This window comes from Candoia aspera, chromosome 5 (assembly GCF_035149785.1).
Source record: "Candoia aspera isolate rCanAsp1 chromosome 5, rCanAsp1.hap2, whole genome shotgun sequence".
In the NCBI taxonomy this organism is placed as follows: Eukaryota; Metazoa; Chordata; class Lepidosauria; order Squamata; family Boidae; genus Candoia; species Candoia aspera.
This window is the reverse complement of record NC_086157.1, coordinates 5832589-5849135: the sequence shown is the minus strand read 5'-3', so window position 1 is coordinate 5849135 and position 16547 is coordinate 5832589. Positions and strand designations below refer to the sequence as shown.

Here is a 16547-nt window from a genome sequence, read left to right as displayed (position 1 = left end):
GAATCTTTGAACATCTGTAGCATTCAAGCAGTGATAAGCTTTCGGGCAATAGCATTGATGGTATATTGTCAATAATTTACATGCTACTATCTGTACTTCATACCACTTTTCCTCCTTACCAGTTAATGAAAACTGCTTAATTTTACAGAGTCTATCAAAACACAACAGAAGTAACATAGGAACAGAAGGTGGACCTCCTCCCTTTCTCCCTTTTGGGCAGGTATGATACGCTTTTTGGACTTGGATGTCTTTATCACCAGCTGGAAACTATGTTGTCTCATGTCTGAAATGTCTTGTGAAATGATGCAATATTTCATGAAAAATAACATTCTCTCTGTATTACAACAGCTTTTTTTCTCCCTAAATATTACATAAATTGAATATTTTTTTTTTGAGTTGACATTTTAAAAGTATATAATATTTAATGAAATGCCTTGCTGAATAAATGCATTTAAGCATTTGTAGCAGCAGGGCTGAAGTCAGAGGACAGAAGGTTGGGAAGGTTTATACACCCAAGCTCTGCCCCCTGCCTTGTCTTCTCACGTGGCATCTTTCCCCTCAACCTCACCACATGAACAAGATAGAGATCCTGCAGTCTGTGTGCCTTGCTGGGAAGTAAAACAAAAAAAGAAATGATCAGATGAACTAAATTCTGTTGCACACCTCCCCACTCTGAAGTGGTGAGGCATGTGTCTAGAGAAAACAGACACCCCCCCCAACAATTGAGTGAGATCAATTTCACAAAGGATAATTAAAATCGGTCCACCTGGTTTGTTACTCCTTGTTTCTCTCCATCTGCAATAAACTGTGTTTTCCCCAAAAGATCAAAACCTGTGTCCTTTGAACGGGGAGGGATCTAAGGGAACCTCTTTGTGCTACATGCCACCCAGGAAGCATGCCATCTGAGGTAAAGGAGTGTGGATTTTCTGCTTGGGATGCAACTGTTAAGCTTCTGAATGCTGGGTGGCATCACAGCATCAGGGCCAGTGCATGGAAGTACTTAGAACAGACCTTTCTTTTTGCCTGTTTGAATGGCTAGGTGAATTCTTCCAAGTGCTGAAAACTTGTAACTCCTTCCAGGTTTCTTTTCTTCTCGGCACACAGTTTCTTAGCTGACCTCTCGTGATAAAACTGATGTTCTGCCTTTCCTACAGGGATCATATGACCCTAACACTAAGCCTTTTGTTATGTCACATGATACTTTCTTATGACCAGTACTAGTTTCTCATCAGGGATAGGACCTTGACCTCAGTTCCTTCTCCTTTGATGGCTGAAATCTGTTTTAGCAGATGCCAAGGACAGGTCATGGCTTAGATTAAACTCCCAAGAAAATTATTGTTTGATTTCTTCTATACGAACAATGGGATGTGTTGTAGGTTTGTCTATTGCTTAAATATGCTTTTGCGTCACCAGAGATGCCTATCTCAGCTTCAAGTGGACAGCAAGGAATTGGATCGCCGAAAAACTCTACAAGTGACTAATGTGGCTAAACCGATGGGTGACAATGATGAATTTGAAAAACAGCGAACAGCTGCTATTGCAGAAGTCGCAAAAAGCAAGGAGGTTAGAATTAATGCCTCTGTATTTTTCTTTTGAAACAATACGTGAATTATCTCTGGATATACAGCACCTTAGGGGGAAACACATGGAAAGTGATTTGCTGTGATCCAGCAAGAATAGACAGTTTCTGAAGTAGTTAAGGTATTATGTATGAAGAATTACTGAAGAAAATCTTGGAAGAAAATAATCTTGGAATATAGAGCTGTATTGTGCATATACTCTAATAAGCATTATTGGGGTTAAATGGATACATATTTTCTTAAAAATATCCTTTTTGTCTTTCGGGGGGAGAACCTTAAAAGAAGGTACTGGCATGTTCAGATAAACTGTGCTTAAAGCTAATAACACCACCATTAGTTAAGCATTTTGGGGGTGATAACTGACACAGCCTGGTGCATTCTGGATCATACGTAAATTGCTTGAGAATTATATGGCATTTCCATGCATATTTCTAACTCTCCTTGATACCCCAATAGATAGATAGATACTGTAGATAGATAGATGGATTCCCTTATACCTGAATAGCATTAATACATTTGTCACTCTAGAGTATCTTATTTGGCTAGGATGACTTGTGCACAATAGACTGTAATATCTGAACTGAAGCTTCTTGATTTGTTTGAGTAGAAGTGGTTTATTAAATAATACATACTGTATGCTAATTCTAAGGTGAAAGGTCCCCTGTGCAAACACTGAGTCATGCCTGACCCTTTGGGGAGATGCTGCTTTCACGACGCTTTCTTGGCAGACTAGAGCGGGGTGGTTGGCCATTGCCTTCCCCAGTCGTCACCTTCCCCAGCAAGTCGGGTGCTCATTTTACCGACCTCGGAAGGACGGAAGGCTGAGTTGTCCTGAGCCACTACCCGAGAGAGAATTCAGCTTCCGCTGGGATCAAACTCGGGTTGTGGGGAGAGTTTCGGTTGCAATACTGCCGCCTACCACTGCGCCACATGAGGCTTACCAGCTGTATATTTAACTATTGCAAATCAGGTGGTCTGCCTTCTTCCCCAGCCACCCCACCCTACCCCAAAGGTTAAACATAGATATAATCAGGTTGTGCCTCTCAGCCACTTTATAAATAAATGGCAGTGGCATTACTGAAGTATTGTTCTCTACTCTAAAGACCAAGACTTTTGGAGGAGGTGGTAGTAATACTAGAAGCAACCTCAGTTTGAACGCAGGAGGGAATCGAAGCAGGGAAGTATTCCAGAAAGAGAAGATGAAGCCTGAAGGAAAGAATGAAGGTGTCTATCGTGAACTGGTAAGATACGGATCCCCAGAAAAGAAAATCATCTTCATACAGTATTTTGTATGAAAATTTCATGGTGTTCAATCAGTTATTCGGCTTGCATATAAATCACAACTTAATTAATTAATTCAGCTTCTGATGTTTCCTGCACCTACCAGAAATACTGTACAAGCGAACAAGTGAGCCATGAAGGTGATAAGTTGACTTACTTTCAAGAAGTCACTAACTATCTCACCTACCAATCTATGTTCACTGATTCAGATAACGTGTGTGCTTCAGTTTTATTGATAAAATGCACCAAATAAGTACACATTATTTCTTAATGTGTCTTCAAATGAACATTTTAAAACAAAACAAGGTCCTAACATCTTGTGGCTAGTGGACACCTATGACATTTTGAGAATTTGGGGGATATGGCTAAAAATGTTCATTTGCTAGAAGATGAATGGTGATATTGCCTTGTTTTCTTGTGCAATGGATCTAAGGCAGAGGTGAGAGCTGAGTTCTAAAGCACTATGCTCTTATTTAGAACTTTTTTTTTCTTTTGCTTCAACATCCATTCCAGAGAAGGAAACTAGTACCTTGACCTAAAACTGACTACAGAAGAAAACAAAAACAGGGTTTGGGTTTAAACCCCGGTCATAAATTTCTGCCAAAACAATCACAACAAGAGAGACTTTTCACAGAAAGCAAATGGGCAATGCTCAGAAAAAGTCAATCACACTGAACAACAATTCACTGAAAAAAATCTTTATTTGTACTTCAAAAGTAAGAGTTTTGTTTGTGTCTGTTGAATCTTATGATTGACTTTTTGCTCATTTCTCCTGCAGGTTGATGAAAAGGCTCTTAAACACATAACAGAAATGGGCTTCAGCAAGGAAGCAGCACGGCAGGCACTTATGGATAATAGCAACAACCTTGAAGCTTCATTAAATTTCCTCCTCAACAGCAATAAACAAATGACTGTTCAAGGGCCAGCCATTAGAGGTACAACTTCATCCGTCTATCATACAGAAAAGGATTTTTCATAGGATCAAATTTTTTGGACTACAGATTATACTGTTGAAGGTCTTCTAGGCAAAATTTTCACAACTGTCTCCCAAATTAGCATTGGTGGTAGGGTGCATGTCCTTGCTAAATTTCATATAGGTGAAGGAAATACTTAAAATAAGGAAGTAAGAGAATTAAAAGGAGGAATTTCGGTGGACATGGGGGAAAATAGGAAATATGAAAGGAGTAAGAAAAAAGAGATTGGAAGAGACTGCAGGGAGCAGAGGTACACATAATTAAGAGCTTAAATTCAAGCCTAAATTGAAATTTAAATGTTTGAAATGTGCCAAATGTTTGGCTCCAGAACTTTTGCCATTTTAAATATTTGTTTTGCATAAAATATTATCACTAACGAGTTTGTATGAGAAGTTACAGATTTAGTGAGGTATAAGTGTAGCTGCTGTTCTAATAAAGTACTATTTTCCATTTAGCTGAGATGGCATTTCAGATTAAATGGGCTCTATACTGTATTTTGAGGTGTACTTTTATAACATAGGTCTTAATTGTACTTCTTAAGAAAATGTAAAATAATGATTTTGAAATGCTTTACAACATAGACTTAGTTTCTTTCCCATGTCTGACTAGGCTGTATGGTTTATCTTTAGGAAAAGGAAAAGGGAGAGGCCGAATACGACCTGAAGATGAGGAAGAACTTGGAAATGCTAGGCCATCTGCTCCAAGCACGTTGTTTGACTTCCTAGAGTCTAAAATGGGTACTCTTACAGTAGAAGGTATGTGGAAAGGTCAAAAGCTGTCTGGCTTTGTCTTTCATGAAAAAGAACTGACAAATCTGCTTGTACAAAATTCAGTCAGAACTAGACTAACGTTCTGCCATCAGCACCATCATCGGTGTCGTTACCATCATGGTATATGTGGACTATAGAAACACATTTTTCTCAGGCAAATCTTAGTTGGCTATTTTTGGGTTACTGTTTGGGTTAGGGGAGATGTCACTGAAGGTATTTTCCTGTGCAATGTCACCAGTTGGTCAACCTAATTTGGACTGAATTTGTTTTGTTTCATTTTGCTTGTTAGTTTTCTGATTGCATAACTTATGTTCCATCATGTATATGAATCCTGATTTTCTGGAACTCTAGGAAAAGGTTTTGTGATGGGAGAAAGATAGCCTTAAACCACTACCTCTGTATATGATGAGATATGGGGGAAAAGGTGCCTTCAGACATTTGAAGTCAATAGCCATCTCCACTTCCCCTCCTGAAGCCCCACTCTTCTTTCCAGATTGTGTTCAATGACTGTGAGACAAATGTGAGCCAGTTCCACAGTTCTTGCAACTTCCATTGCCATGTAGGTGGCCCTTGGAGTGGTGGCTTCAACCGGACCTGCTCAGAGGCCACCCTGCAGAAAGAATAGTTAAAGGACTTCAGTTCTCTTAGTTGGACCATTGCAATGCATTCTACACAGGACTGCCCATAAAGAACATTCAGGAGTTGCATCTAAATTCACTCTTCTGCAAATGCTTACTACAGTATCTCATATTTTGCTTGAAGTTTCTGTTAGATTGCAGAATAGTACAAGAAAGAATATGGGATGCGGTGGCACTGCAGGTTAAACCGCTGAGCTGCTGAGCTTGCCGATTGGAAGGTTGGCGGTTCGAATCCGCGTGACAGGGTGAGCTCCCATTGCTAGTCCCAGCTCCTGCCAACCTAGCAGTTTGAAAACATGCTAATGTGAGTAGATTAATAGGTACTGCTTCGGCGGGCAGGTAACTGCATTCCGTTTAGTCATGACCACGGAAGTGTCTACGGACAAACGCCGGCTCTTCGGCTTTGAAACGGAGATGAGCACCGCCCCCTAGAGTCGGACACGACTGGACTTCATGTCAAGGGAAACCTTTACCTTTACCTTACAAGAAAGAATAGTTGAGAAAGGTAACTATATCTCAAGTAGTAAGCATTTGATTTGCTCTTTGGGATACTTCTTAAGAGTCTTCTTGAAATGGAATTTCTTTGCTGTTTTGTTTTGTTTTGGTGGATCATTAGCTATTACTTGGTTGTAGGGATCTATTGAGGTGTTCGTCGAATCCGAGGAAAAAACACAACTGCTTTAAGGAGTTTCCAGGCTGATACATTATTGCCCTGAAATGCCTTTTCCCCTTTGAATCTGAAGTTCTAGGCAGTCCTAAAAATAATAGTGTTTTGGGATGACTGTTCTAATATAAGTTAATAGCTGGTAGTTTGTTGGTATGCATGCAATAAATTCAGCTTTCTGAAAAGTACCTATTGCTTGAAAGCACAAAATAAATATGATGCTTCTGAGACTAATTAATTTGGCTTCCCCTAGCCATTTTGGATAACAAACAATAGCATTCTATTGAGTTGCTACTTCAGGATATATGGTGCAGGATACTGTAAGCATGGTAAATCATTGTTTTTTGTTCAAGAGGAAGCTTCTGGTTTATTGCTACATGAGATCCTTGCTTTTCAAAAGCAGCATTCCAGTTTAATTGCAGTTTAATCAGTTAAGTGTTTGAGAAAAAAATTGTTGTTTATTCGTTTAGTCGCTTCCGACTCTTCGTGACTTCATGGACCAGCCCACGCCAGAGCTTCCTGTCGGTCGTCAACACCCCCAGCTCCCCCAGGGACGAATCCGTCACCTCTAGATTATCATCCATCCACCTTGCCCTTGGTCGGCCCCTCTTCCTTTTGCCCTCCACTCTCCCTAGCATCAGCATCTTCTCCAGGGTGTCCTGTCTTCTCATGATGTGGCCAAAGTATTTCAGTTTTGCCTTTAATATCATTCCCTCAAGTGAGCAGTCTGGCTTTATTTCCTGGAGGATGGACTGGTTGGATCTTCTTGCAGTCCAAGGCACTCTCAGAATTTTCCTCCAACACCACAGTTCAAAAGCATCGATCTTCCTTCGCTCAGCCTTCCTTATGGTCCAGCTCTCGCAGCCATATGTTACTACAGGGAACACCATTGCTTTAACTATGCGGGCCTTTGTTGTCAGTGTGATGTCTCTGCTCTTAACTATTTTATCGAGATTTGTCATTGCTCTTCTTCCAAGGATTAAGCGTCTTCTGATTTCCTGACTGCAGTCAGCCTCTGCAGTAATCTTCGCACCTAGAAATACAAAGTCTTTCACTGCTTCTACATTTTCTCCCTCTATTTGCCAGTTATCAATCAAGCTGGTTGCCATAATCTTGGTTTTTTTGAGGTTTAGCTGCAAGCCAGCTTTTGCACTTTTGAGAAAAATTAACGGTTATTAAATAACCTGGCTTTGTATTTAGGACAAATGTTTAATCACACAACAAAAACAAAATCAATAGTATTGATAGATTTCCAGTTCATGGGAAGGAGAAAAAGGGAAGGAACAAGAGGATGCAGGAATTTTAGTTCGCCTCATTTGTTGCTTGGAAAAGAGATTGCTTATCCTTCCAAGAATGTGACTTGTTGACTGTTGGAGAGTTCCACATAAACCAGTTGGAGAGAATGCTCAAAAGAACATGTTTAAAAATTGATTGATATGTAAGGAAGATGGTATCTAATAAGCATCAGGAAAGGGGAACCAAAGGTCATTTTTAACTAGAAGGGCAAAATGACTTTTTTCTGTTGTATGTTTTCTGCACAAAGGAGTGTTAAAGAGAAACAGTGCTAAACAGCATTCAAGAGTGTTACAGAAGAAGAAGTAACAGATTAGAAGCTGGTGAAACCAATGCTGTGGTCAAAGTTCGTAGGTTGTGAATTGCATTCTACCCATTACTGTTTTTCTGCAACTACAGATTGGGCTGAGGGAATTAATTAATGGAGCCAATATCTATTCTTTTTTTAGTTTTGTAAGGTGTAAACAAAATGTAAAGCAATACGTTTCCTACCTGTTTTTGTACTGTGTTGAGCAACATGGCTAAGTTTCCTTTAGTCTTTGTTTCTATAGGGCTTTCTGTTCTGGAAGGCATGTTATGCTCTGAAGAGACATTCCCAGTTGAGTATTCAAAACGTCTATGGTATTATATAGGTCGAAAAATGGATATAGATAAAGATTTAAACAATGAGTAGAAGATCTGGTTAGTAAGGGAATAAAAGTCCAGCAGGATTTGAATGGAATTACTATTTCCTTCAGTATAGTTCAAACCAATCCACCACACCTTAAATAGAACTAATCTCAGCTATAGAAACATCCCTTTAGAAAAAATCCAGTATCACTCTTATAGCCCAGATTCCTTCTATTTCAGGTGTGGTGGATCAGTTTGAACTCTGCATAATGTGACCCACCAGACTCTCCACTTGCAGCTTTTCTCTGCTTTTTCTGCAGTCATCTCATGGAGAGCGTTCTTTCTCTGAAGATTTTTGCCTTTTCTGTTTTCAGTATTAATTTTATAACATTTTTAGGCTTCTTTATTCTTTATCTCAATGTTATTTATAAAATAATTGCAAATTAATTTTAATAGCTGCAATATAACTTTATTGTTTTAGTTAGTTTTTTTTTTTAAGATTGCCATTTGTTTTTAAAAGTTTAGTGCTAAAGTGCATTGAGTCATTTTAAACGAAAGGCAAGATATACTTAGACAGTAAACAAAAAGTCAGTCCCAGGTTTGCAGAATTGGAAATAACCACCTGAACTAATTAAGATCTAGTCTTCATAGTAAAGGTAAAGGTTTCCCTTGACATTAAGTCCAGTCGTGTCCGACTTTAGGGGGCGGTGCTCATCTCTGTTTCAAAGCCGAAGAGCCGGCGTTTGTCCGAAGACACTTCCTCCGTGGTCATGTGGCCAGCATGACTAAACGGAACGCCGTTACCTGCCTGCCAAAGTGGTACCTATTAATCTACTCACATTGGCATGTTTTCAAACTGCTAGGTTGGCAGGAGCTGGGACTAGCAACAGGAGCTCACCCCATTACGCGGATTCGAACCACCGACCTTCCGATCGGCAAGCTCAGCAGCTCAGTGGTTTAACCCACAGCGCCACCGCGTCCCTAGTCTTCATAACTGTAGGATAATATTCTTGCTGATACTTGAGAAAGACGCAGAACTGTATATGCATTCTTTCCTTGTTCCTGTACAGTAATATTTTAAGACGTACAATATATTTTTCTGTCCAGATGTGTAGTGGCTGTCAGAATAATAATATAGCATGAGAAACTTTCTCTCTTTTTGCTAATTTACCCTGGAGAGTCACTGGCCGCTAGGAAAATTGGTCAGTTCTTAGAACCAACTGCTGCTCCTCCTGGACTTTTAGAAAATACTATTTTTAATTTGGGGTAGGTCAGAAGATAAGCAAATGATTATATCTGTGCAGACTTCTTGTGTTTAAAAAAAAATCCTGATATAATTACTTGTAAATAAATTATTCAAGAGAGTAAAAACATTGTTGAATAACCTTTTTAGCAAATTCCTGCCTAGTTAGATCTGGGTAATTGGGCTACATCTACAAATTATTTCAAAATATTGTGGAATGTTCTAGGGTTCAAGGTGAGTCAACATCTGAAAGTTGCAGCCCTGACTTCTTAAAGCAGTAGTGCAAAAGTATTAATTTGGGTCTTTCTCTTTAAACATACCGTATTAAAAGGTGGTCCCAGAATTTTTTAAAGCACTGGAAAACTTATGTAGCCCCTAGGAGGTTGCCACAGAATGGCACATTAATGGACAATTGCATTATGGGTTAATACTTCTAGAAGGTGATAAACAGTTTATTTTTAGAAAACTAAGCACAAGATTATGTTTCTTTATATTATTCCTTGCCCAATGATCCATTAACTGAAAATTCTCAGAAGGCGAACAGGTACTGTTGCTGGACAGTTGTAACAAACCTAAATTTGACATTTTAGAGCAAGACATGTTTTTCCAGACAGCCAGAGAGCCCCTCAGCCATTGCGCTAAAATGTTAAAGAAAATGGCTTGGAAAATGCTTTAGCAGTTGCCTTAATTGCAAGACAGGAAAGCTTTTGTCTTCAACTAGGTAGTTTTAAGTTGACAAGCCTTTTCCTTTTAAGCTGTCATTCAATCATTCATTTTGTCTCCTATGAATTTATGACCTTGAAATAATTATGCCAAATCTATCTACTTTTAAAGGAAGCCACAGAAATTCTGTGGGAGGGGTACATTCGCCTGTGACTAACATCATCACATCAGTACAAATTTATTTAATGGATGGTGGCTTTCAAAATCAAAAATTATTGTCAGTAAAATTATCTAATGTGCTAAAGTATCAGAATTGCACCAACATAATTACAGCAAATGCTTCTTTTTCTACTCATTTTGTTCCACTGTTAATGCCTTCTGTTAACTTCTGCTATTCTATTGTTTGGATAACAATTAAGATAATTATTATCTTGATAATTAAAATGATTTCTATAACCATCCCTCCTGAAAATAAATAATTTAAAAAATTAAACATTTCAATCTCAGCTACTCTAGCCGTGTCATTGGCCACGTCTCCTATAATCTTTGGGGCCCCCCCTCCCCTTTAGAAAGAAAAATACTGTTGTCCCAAAACAGAACTGTTCCATAGTTGAGAGTGATATGGCATAAATCATTGCCTCTTTCTGGGTGTTCATTACCCACCAAAAAATGCCATTTGGTGGGCCTTTCCCATTGAATTGGTTCTGGTGTGGCTGTCATGGGCTGATTTGAGAGTTGCTAAGTTATAAACTGGGGATAATTACTTTTTTTTTGTCTAGAGACGCTTTTAGAATTTTAAAAATACGTGGATGTGTGCCATAACGTTCCTATTCACAAAATGGTTTGTCAGAAAAAACTCATGCGTAAGAGTGTTCACCTTCCCCACTCTACCACTCTAATACTGCAATATTCTCGTTTATTTCAGTAGGAACTTCTGGTGGGTATTTGTGATGAATCTGATTCTTAGTTGCTAACTCAGAAATTCTTCATACAAGCCATTGCAGGATATAAAAGAAGTCTTTATTAGTACAAGTAACCAAGCCAATGCAAAGCTCAGTCTGAAAAAAGTGTGCACTCTCACTAAACTAAAAACTACCCCCGACCCAAACACACAGCCATTCCCACACATCAAACACCACATCCTCCCTTTCTTGAGTAATGGTTGCATTCCATTCCCACCTTCTGGTATCTTTTTCCCTTTGCCTCATACATTGACCTTGCAGATGTGCAGCTCAGCTCTCCCCCCTTCCTTTCTTCCTCGAGCCCTATTGCAAACTGCTACTATAAATGCAAAGCCCATTCCCATAGAACCCTATATAACTACAAATCCCATTTCTACACATCTAACCCTTACGATGGCAGGATGTCCATGACCATCCTGACAGTATTTATTCTATAGATAAAGATTTGCTTTGCAACCTAGCCACTTCCTATTTATTTATTTTTTTATTTAAAAGTATGCTTTAAAAGTCTGGTGGCGATCAAGGTATCACATGGGCCTTATGGAGCCATCTAAGCTGAAATTGCACACTTGCAGAATCAGAAACTTCAGGCAGGAATTTAAGTCAAATCAACCTTTTTCTTTATTAAAATGCAGTCTCTTGAGTTTATTACACACAAGGGCACACGTAGAGACACTTGCAAAACCTTACGATTAAGCTGGCCTGGCAAAAAATGGTATGATGGGAATATCTGAGGTGCCCAGTTGGCAAAGGTAAAATCCTCTTTATTCCACTTCTTTTTTATACAGTAAAAGCTCTTTTTCTCCAAAGGGGAAAGTAATCCTTTTGTTTTTCCAAATGTCTGAAGGAGAAGACATGTTTGGCTCCTTCCACGCTTAAGTGTTGGGATAAAAGTGATAAGACAATAGCTGGTTGGAATTTGGTCCAGAATAATTGATAATGTAGCGCCACCATAATTATTGTGTACCCATATCTAATTTCTACCTGGATTTTAGCTTGCTTGGCTAGCTGCTTTTTAACTACGGCATAGCTATATCAAAGGAAGATGTCTGGGGACATGTTAGTGGATACTCATTGACTGCTATTATCCCTTTTCTTGTTTTCCTTCTGGCTATTTGTCTGCTAGCTGAGTTGAGCAGACCATTTTTATCATAAAGCAGAAAGCCTTCAAATTTTTAAATTTGCTCTAAATAATGGAAAGTAGCAATTGCTGCTGACCTATAACCATAGATTTCTCATTTTCAGCATCAGAGCAGATTATGATTTAAGCAAACCAGGGTAGAGATTAATACAATGGGGTTAGGTGGAGAATGTGGTTTGACCCCGGTTGCCTAGTAGTTTACTCCTGTTCTGTTCTGGATGGGACATGGGTGCATACAACCCCCTCTTAGTCTTTGACCTTCCTGCATTAAGAGGAGATACCTGAAGAGAGCTGCTCTTTTGCCTTTTATTTATTAATTTAGAAAATGTACATGCTGCTTTTAATGGCTCTGGACAAATTAGAAAAGTACAATAAAATATCAGTTCAAGCATGGCAGAAAAAAAACATGAAACTAAATAGTGGTTTTATGAAGTTGGAATAAATACTGTATGTATGTTTTGAGACCCCTATTAAACTCTAATGAGGTGGGGAGTTACTGTGCTGTCTGTTCCACAATGTGGTCCTTCCATGAAGAAAATCAACTTGAAAATTGAAATCAAACATGGTAGTAAGGTTGTTTGGTAGGACCTGCAAAAGGTGACTCATTGGTGACCTAATGGTGTAGGACTAAGTGGTCCTGAAGTAACTTTGGTCTCAGTTGTATAAAGCTTTATAACCCTTGTGAGCACCTTCAACTCAGTAAAACTCTTTCAGTATGAGATAAAGGAGGATTCAAGGAGGCTCCATTCAGCACCTAATGCTGTCACTTTCTGGATTATTGTAATATCCAGACCACCTTTAAGGACCTCCCCATGAATAATACAGTAGTCTAGTCCAGAACAGATTGATCTCCTAAATCCTGAAGTTTAGCCCCAGGAATCAGCAACAGCTCTATCTATCTGCATTGTATCTTGACTTACTATCCCAAATCTAGCCTGGAGGCTGTGGTGATTGTTCAACCCCTAGTCTACAGGAAAGAATTAGAGATATTGATGATAACTAGTTATGAGAATATTTTTCATATATTAAATACTCATCCAAGCGAAGTTTGTCTGGCTATGCTATAGACCTTTGGACACCTTTTTATTCTCCAACCACTTCAGGAATTGTGTTCAGAGCTACTTTATTGTGCTCTGTTTTATTCTGCCATTAGTTTTACTTTTGTTTATATATTTATCCCTATTGTGATCTTGGCAGATTCTAATCTGGTGGATTTCACTTGGAAAGAAATCTGGACAGATTGGACAGACATAATAAGAACCGTTTCACTGCACCTGTTTTGCTTACTCTTAATTTCCTGGAAGGCACTTGATAGTTAGAGCCAATTTTTCCAGCTTCTCGCATGGTTTGCCTGCATGATAAACTCCTTCACTGTGGGAAGCACTGAAAGCACGACATGTCTGCTGTTGTTCTTCAACCTGGCTAAGATGAGTAGGAAAAAATTGGCAGAAAACCTGAAAATTGCTACAAAAGATAGAAGAAAAGAAAGAAAGAGGAAACTGCAATGGAGTTACTGTATAGGGTCATGGGTAGAGAGAGAACCGGGGAGGTGAGAGATTTGGACAGCTTCAGAGGGCAGAATTATAAAATAAAGGGAGAATACACTTGGATACAAAGAGGTCCATAGATGAGGAAAGGAAGAAAGTGTTAAAACAGACCTGTGGTGGAGTAGGAGAAAGTCTCCCACAGAATGAAGAAGAAGGGTTGAAAGAAATACCTTTAAAAACAACTGTTACGGTGTAGACGGTGGGCCATGGTATGTCAAGAAAAAGAAACAGAGTTAGCATCTGAGATGGGTGGTGATGAAATTTGAAATACATACATATATACATTTATTTATTTATTATTCAAATTTTGCTACCACCCATCTCCCCCAAAAGAGAGACTCCGGGCAGTTTACAATAAAATTAATACTATAATAATAAATGATTAAAATCTTATAAAAATAAAGCAATTTACAGATATAAAATACTATATAAATAAATATAAAATCTAAGAGGCTTATATATATAAAATTATATAAATATAAATATAAATAAAATCAATGTTTCTGCCATTAATTGGAGCAGCAAGGCCCTCCAGGTGAATCCTAAACTCCAAAAAGGATGGTTACCTTCCCAAAGGAAGTGTAGGAAGAAACACTTGTGTGCCCATGTTCATGCATGCATAGATAGATAGATAAGCACAAAAAGATAAAAATCCTCTGCAATGCTCTGCTTCTGCTAGTTGATGTCAGCCCTTTGAGGTAGGCCAGGTCAAGAAACAGACGCCACAGATTCCAGGAATGCTACTTTATTGTTGTAGGGTATGGTAACAGAATGTTGAAAGCCCGTCCAACTTTTTCTGTATCCGCTTATACTGAACAAAACCAAAGTGGGGTTATTTTGAGTTTTCTTCTCATGCTTCTTTTATCTCAGGGCTTTGTAATCACTTCTCCAAATTCTTCCTTAACAGCTGATTTCTTCCTTCCTTCCTTAATAGCTATTTCATACCTCCCGAGATCAAATTCCTTTATCCTTGCCAACTTAGGCTTGCTGAAGCCAACCCTGGCGATTCCTTCCATCCCCATCACATAATTGTGACAGAGGTCTACTGTATGTATTTATGCACATATGCATATGTGTGTATTTACCTACCAGAAGCCAGTCCACAAAAGAATAGGGTCTGGTGAAAAAAAAGTAAATTTAATCCTAATTATAAATCATAAATTTAAAATGAATTGCATATAAAATAAAGGAACCCATTTGTAAAATTAATGGATCCCCAGTCCAACCCTTCTCACACACAGAAACACATGGTTATACACATGTTCCCCTCCCTCTTTTTAGGAGAAGCAGCAAGAAAAAAAAGGAAAAATAGGAAGGAGATGGGGCAAGGAGAAAGATGATAGGTAAAAGGAAAAGTATCTGAACAAAGAAAAAAAAAGGCAGAAAGGAAATATGAAAGAGTAGCTGTTACACAACAGCAGGCAAGCACGCCTCCCAAGCTACAGCTGATCTGTGCTTCTCAGTGAATATTTATATTCCTGACCATTGGTTTGTTTTCAACAGTATCTTTTATTCTAGTCAGTGGAGTACCACAGTTCAGAGTTACTATTTGTCTTCCTTCTCTTCCTATTTGATAATTACAGTACTTTGAAAGCTTATACCATGTTTATGAAATAAATTTCAAAAACTCATTGTGTCACTAATTGAGGACTTCTTCTTTTGTAGAACCAAAGGTACCGATGGCACTGCAGCATCATGGGCCACAGAGAGTACCAAACACTGAGCAGAATGGCGTAAAAGTGTATAACCATCAAAGACACATTTCTCGAAATGAACCTAGGCAGCCGAGGAACGAGAAGCCACCTCGCTTTCAAAGAGATAGTCAAAATTCGAGGCACATCATGGATGGAAGTGGATTATTGAGAGCAAGGCCTTCTGAAAGGCAGAATTCCCTGGGCCCTGATCAGTGGACTGAAGAGAAAAATAAGTGTGATAGACTTTATCCTCGGAAAGATTTTGCATACCCTACAGCTAGTCATTCTGGGGACGTTCATTTCAAGAGGAGGGAGACCCCTGTGCAAAACAGACCAGGAAAAATTGGGTCACTAATTGAAATGAAAGAGAACTCTGCTGGCCCAGATCCAGCTGATAACAATAATCAGAAACAAGGAACTAGGGAAAGTCAGATACATCATCACCCCAACAATTTCTGTGATAGGAAAACATTAATCCTAGCAAACGAATCTTTTACTGGCTTAAAAAACGAGCAGCAATTTGGTATGACTGTAGATTATCCAAATCCGGTTAGAACTGATCACTTTTGTTCCGTACCAAATGGTGATTTGGAACATTTCCCCAAAGGAAGGAGAGTTGGACCTATTAAAATGCCTCCCCCCAATATGACCATGCCCTTTGATGTCAAAATGTACTATGATCCTGGTCACAAAAAGCGATCTGGGCCCATCAAGCCAGAAAAAATGTTGGAGCCACCTGTTTCAGGAGAGTATGGGAAGAGCTGGCAACCTGGAGACGAATGTTTTGCTCTTTATTGGGAAGACAACAAGGTATGCTTTGTTCCAAGCCAAAAATAGCATGCTTGTTTGAAGTGGCTGTCATTTTTTGTAAGGTTATAAAGTGTGATTGTTGAGTTGGGGTTGGTGAAACTTGTCATATCAGTTCTCTGATCTGTAGAAGTTTTCTTCTGAACCGCATGTTTCATATTTGTAGCTGCAGACTCTCTTTCTTAAAAGCTATTAAGTTCTGGGGATGATAAAATGATTAGTGATCGACTCTTAAAAGCTGGTGAGCCTCTGAAAAGTGATCCACTTCTCAAGGCTTTATAGTCCCAAGTGATCTTAAGAGATTGATATAAAGTCTTCAGCAAGATAGATGTTTTAGCCAATCTTTCTTTTAAACAATTCAGTGATTAATCTAACTGATTACAGTTCTTATTAAGGAAGTGATTCAGTACTAAAACAGATTAGAAGTTAGGATTCTTCTGAGAAACTTCAACACTTACCATAAATGACAACTGTAATAATAAAAGGCCTCTACGCTTGTTGATATCTTTCTTTTGGTCCTGTCATGCTGGACCCAAGTATTTTGACAGAGGATAGCTAGGGCTTAAAGAACAAGGCAGAGAATGATTGTACTCAGACACATTAGAAATTATTTCCATTTTCAGCATGCAGTTTAATGAACAAAGCCAATACATCGTTCTAATGAGTTTTGTATTGTTTCCA

General features: G+C 38.8%; 1 protein-coding gene across 1 annotated transcript in view; it reads left to right on the top strand.

Moving 5' to 3' along the window:
* TDRD3 (tudor domain containing 3) overlaps positions 1-16547 on the top strand; it is a 61910-nt gene that overhangs the window by 26081 nt on the left and 19282 nt on the right. Inside the window, exons 6-11 of the mRNA XM_063304547.1 lie at positions 149-220; positions 1414-1563; positions 2684-2821; positions 3640-3796; positions 4465-4590; positions 15031-15869. Of these exons, the coding sequence (XP_063160617.1) occupies positions 149-220; positions 1414-1563; positions 2684-2821; positions 3640-3796; positions 4465-4590; positions 15031-15869 (1482 nt within the window). The remainder of the gene's footprint in view (positions 1-148; positions 221-1413; positions 1564-2683; positions 2822-3639; positions 3797-4464; positions 4591-15030; positions 15870-16547) is intronic.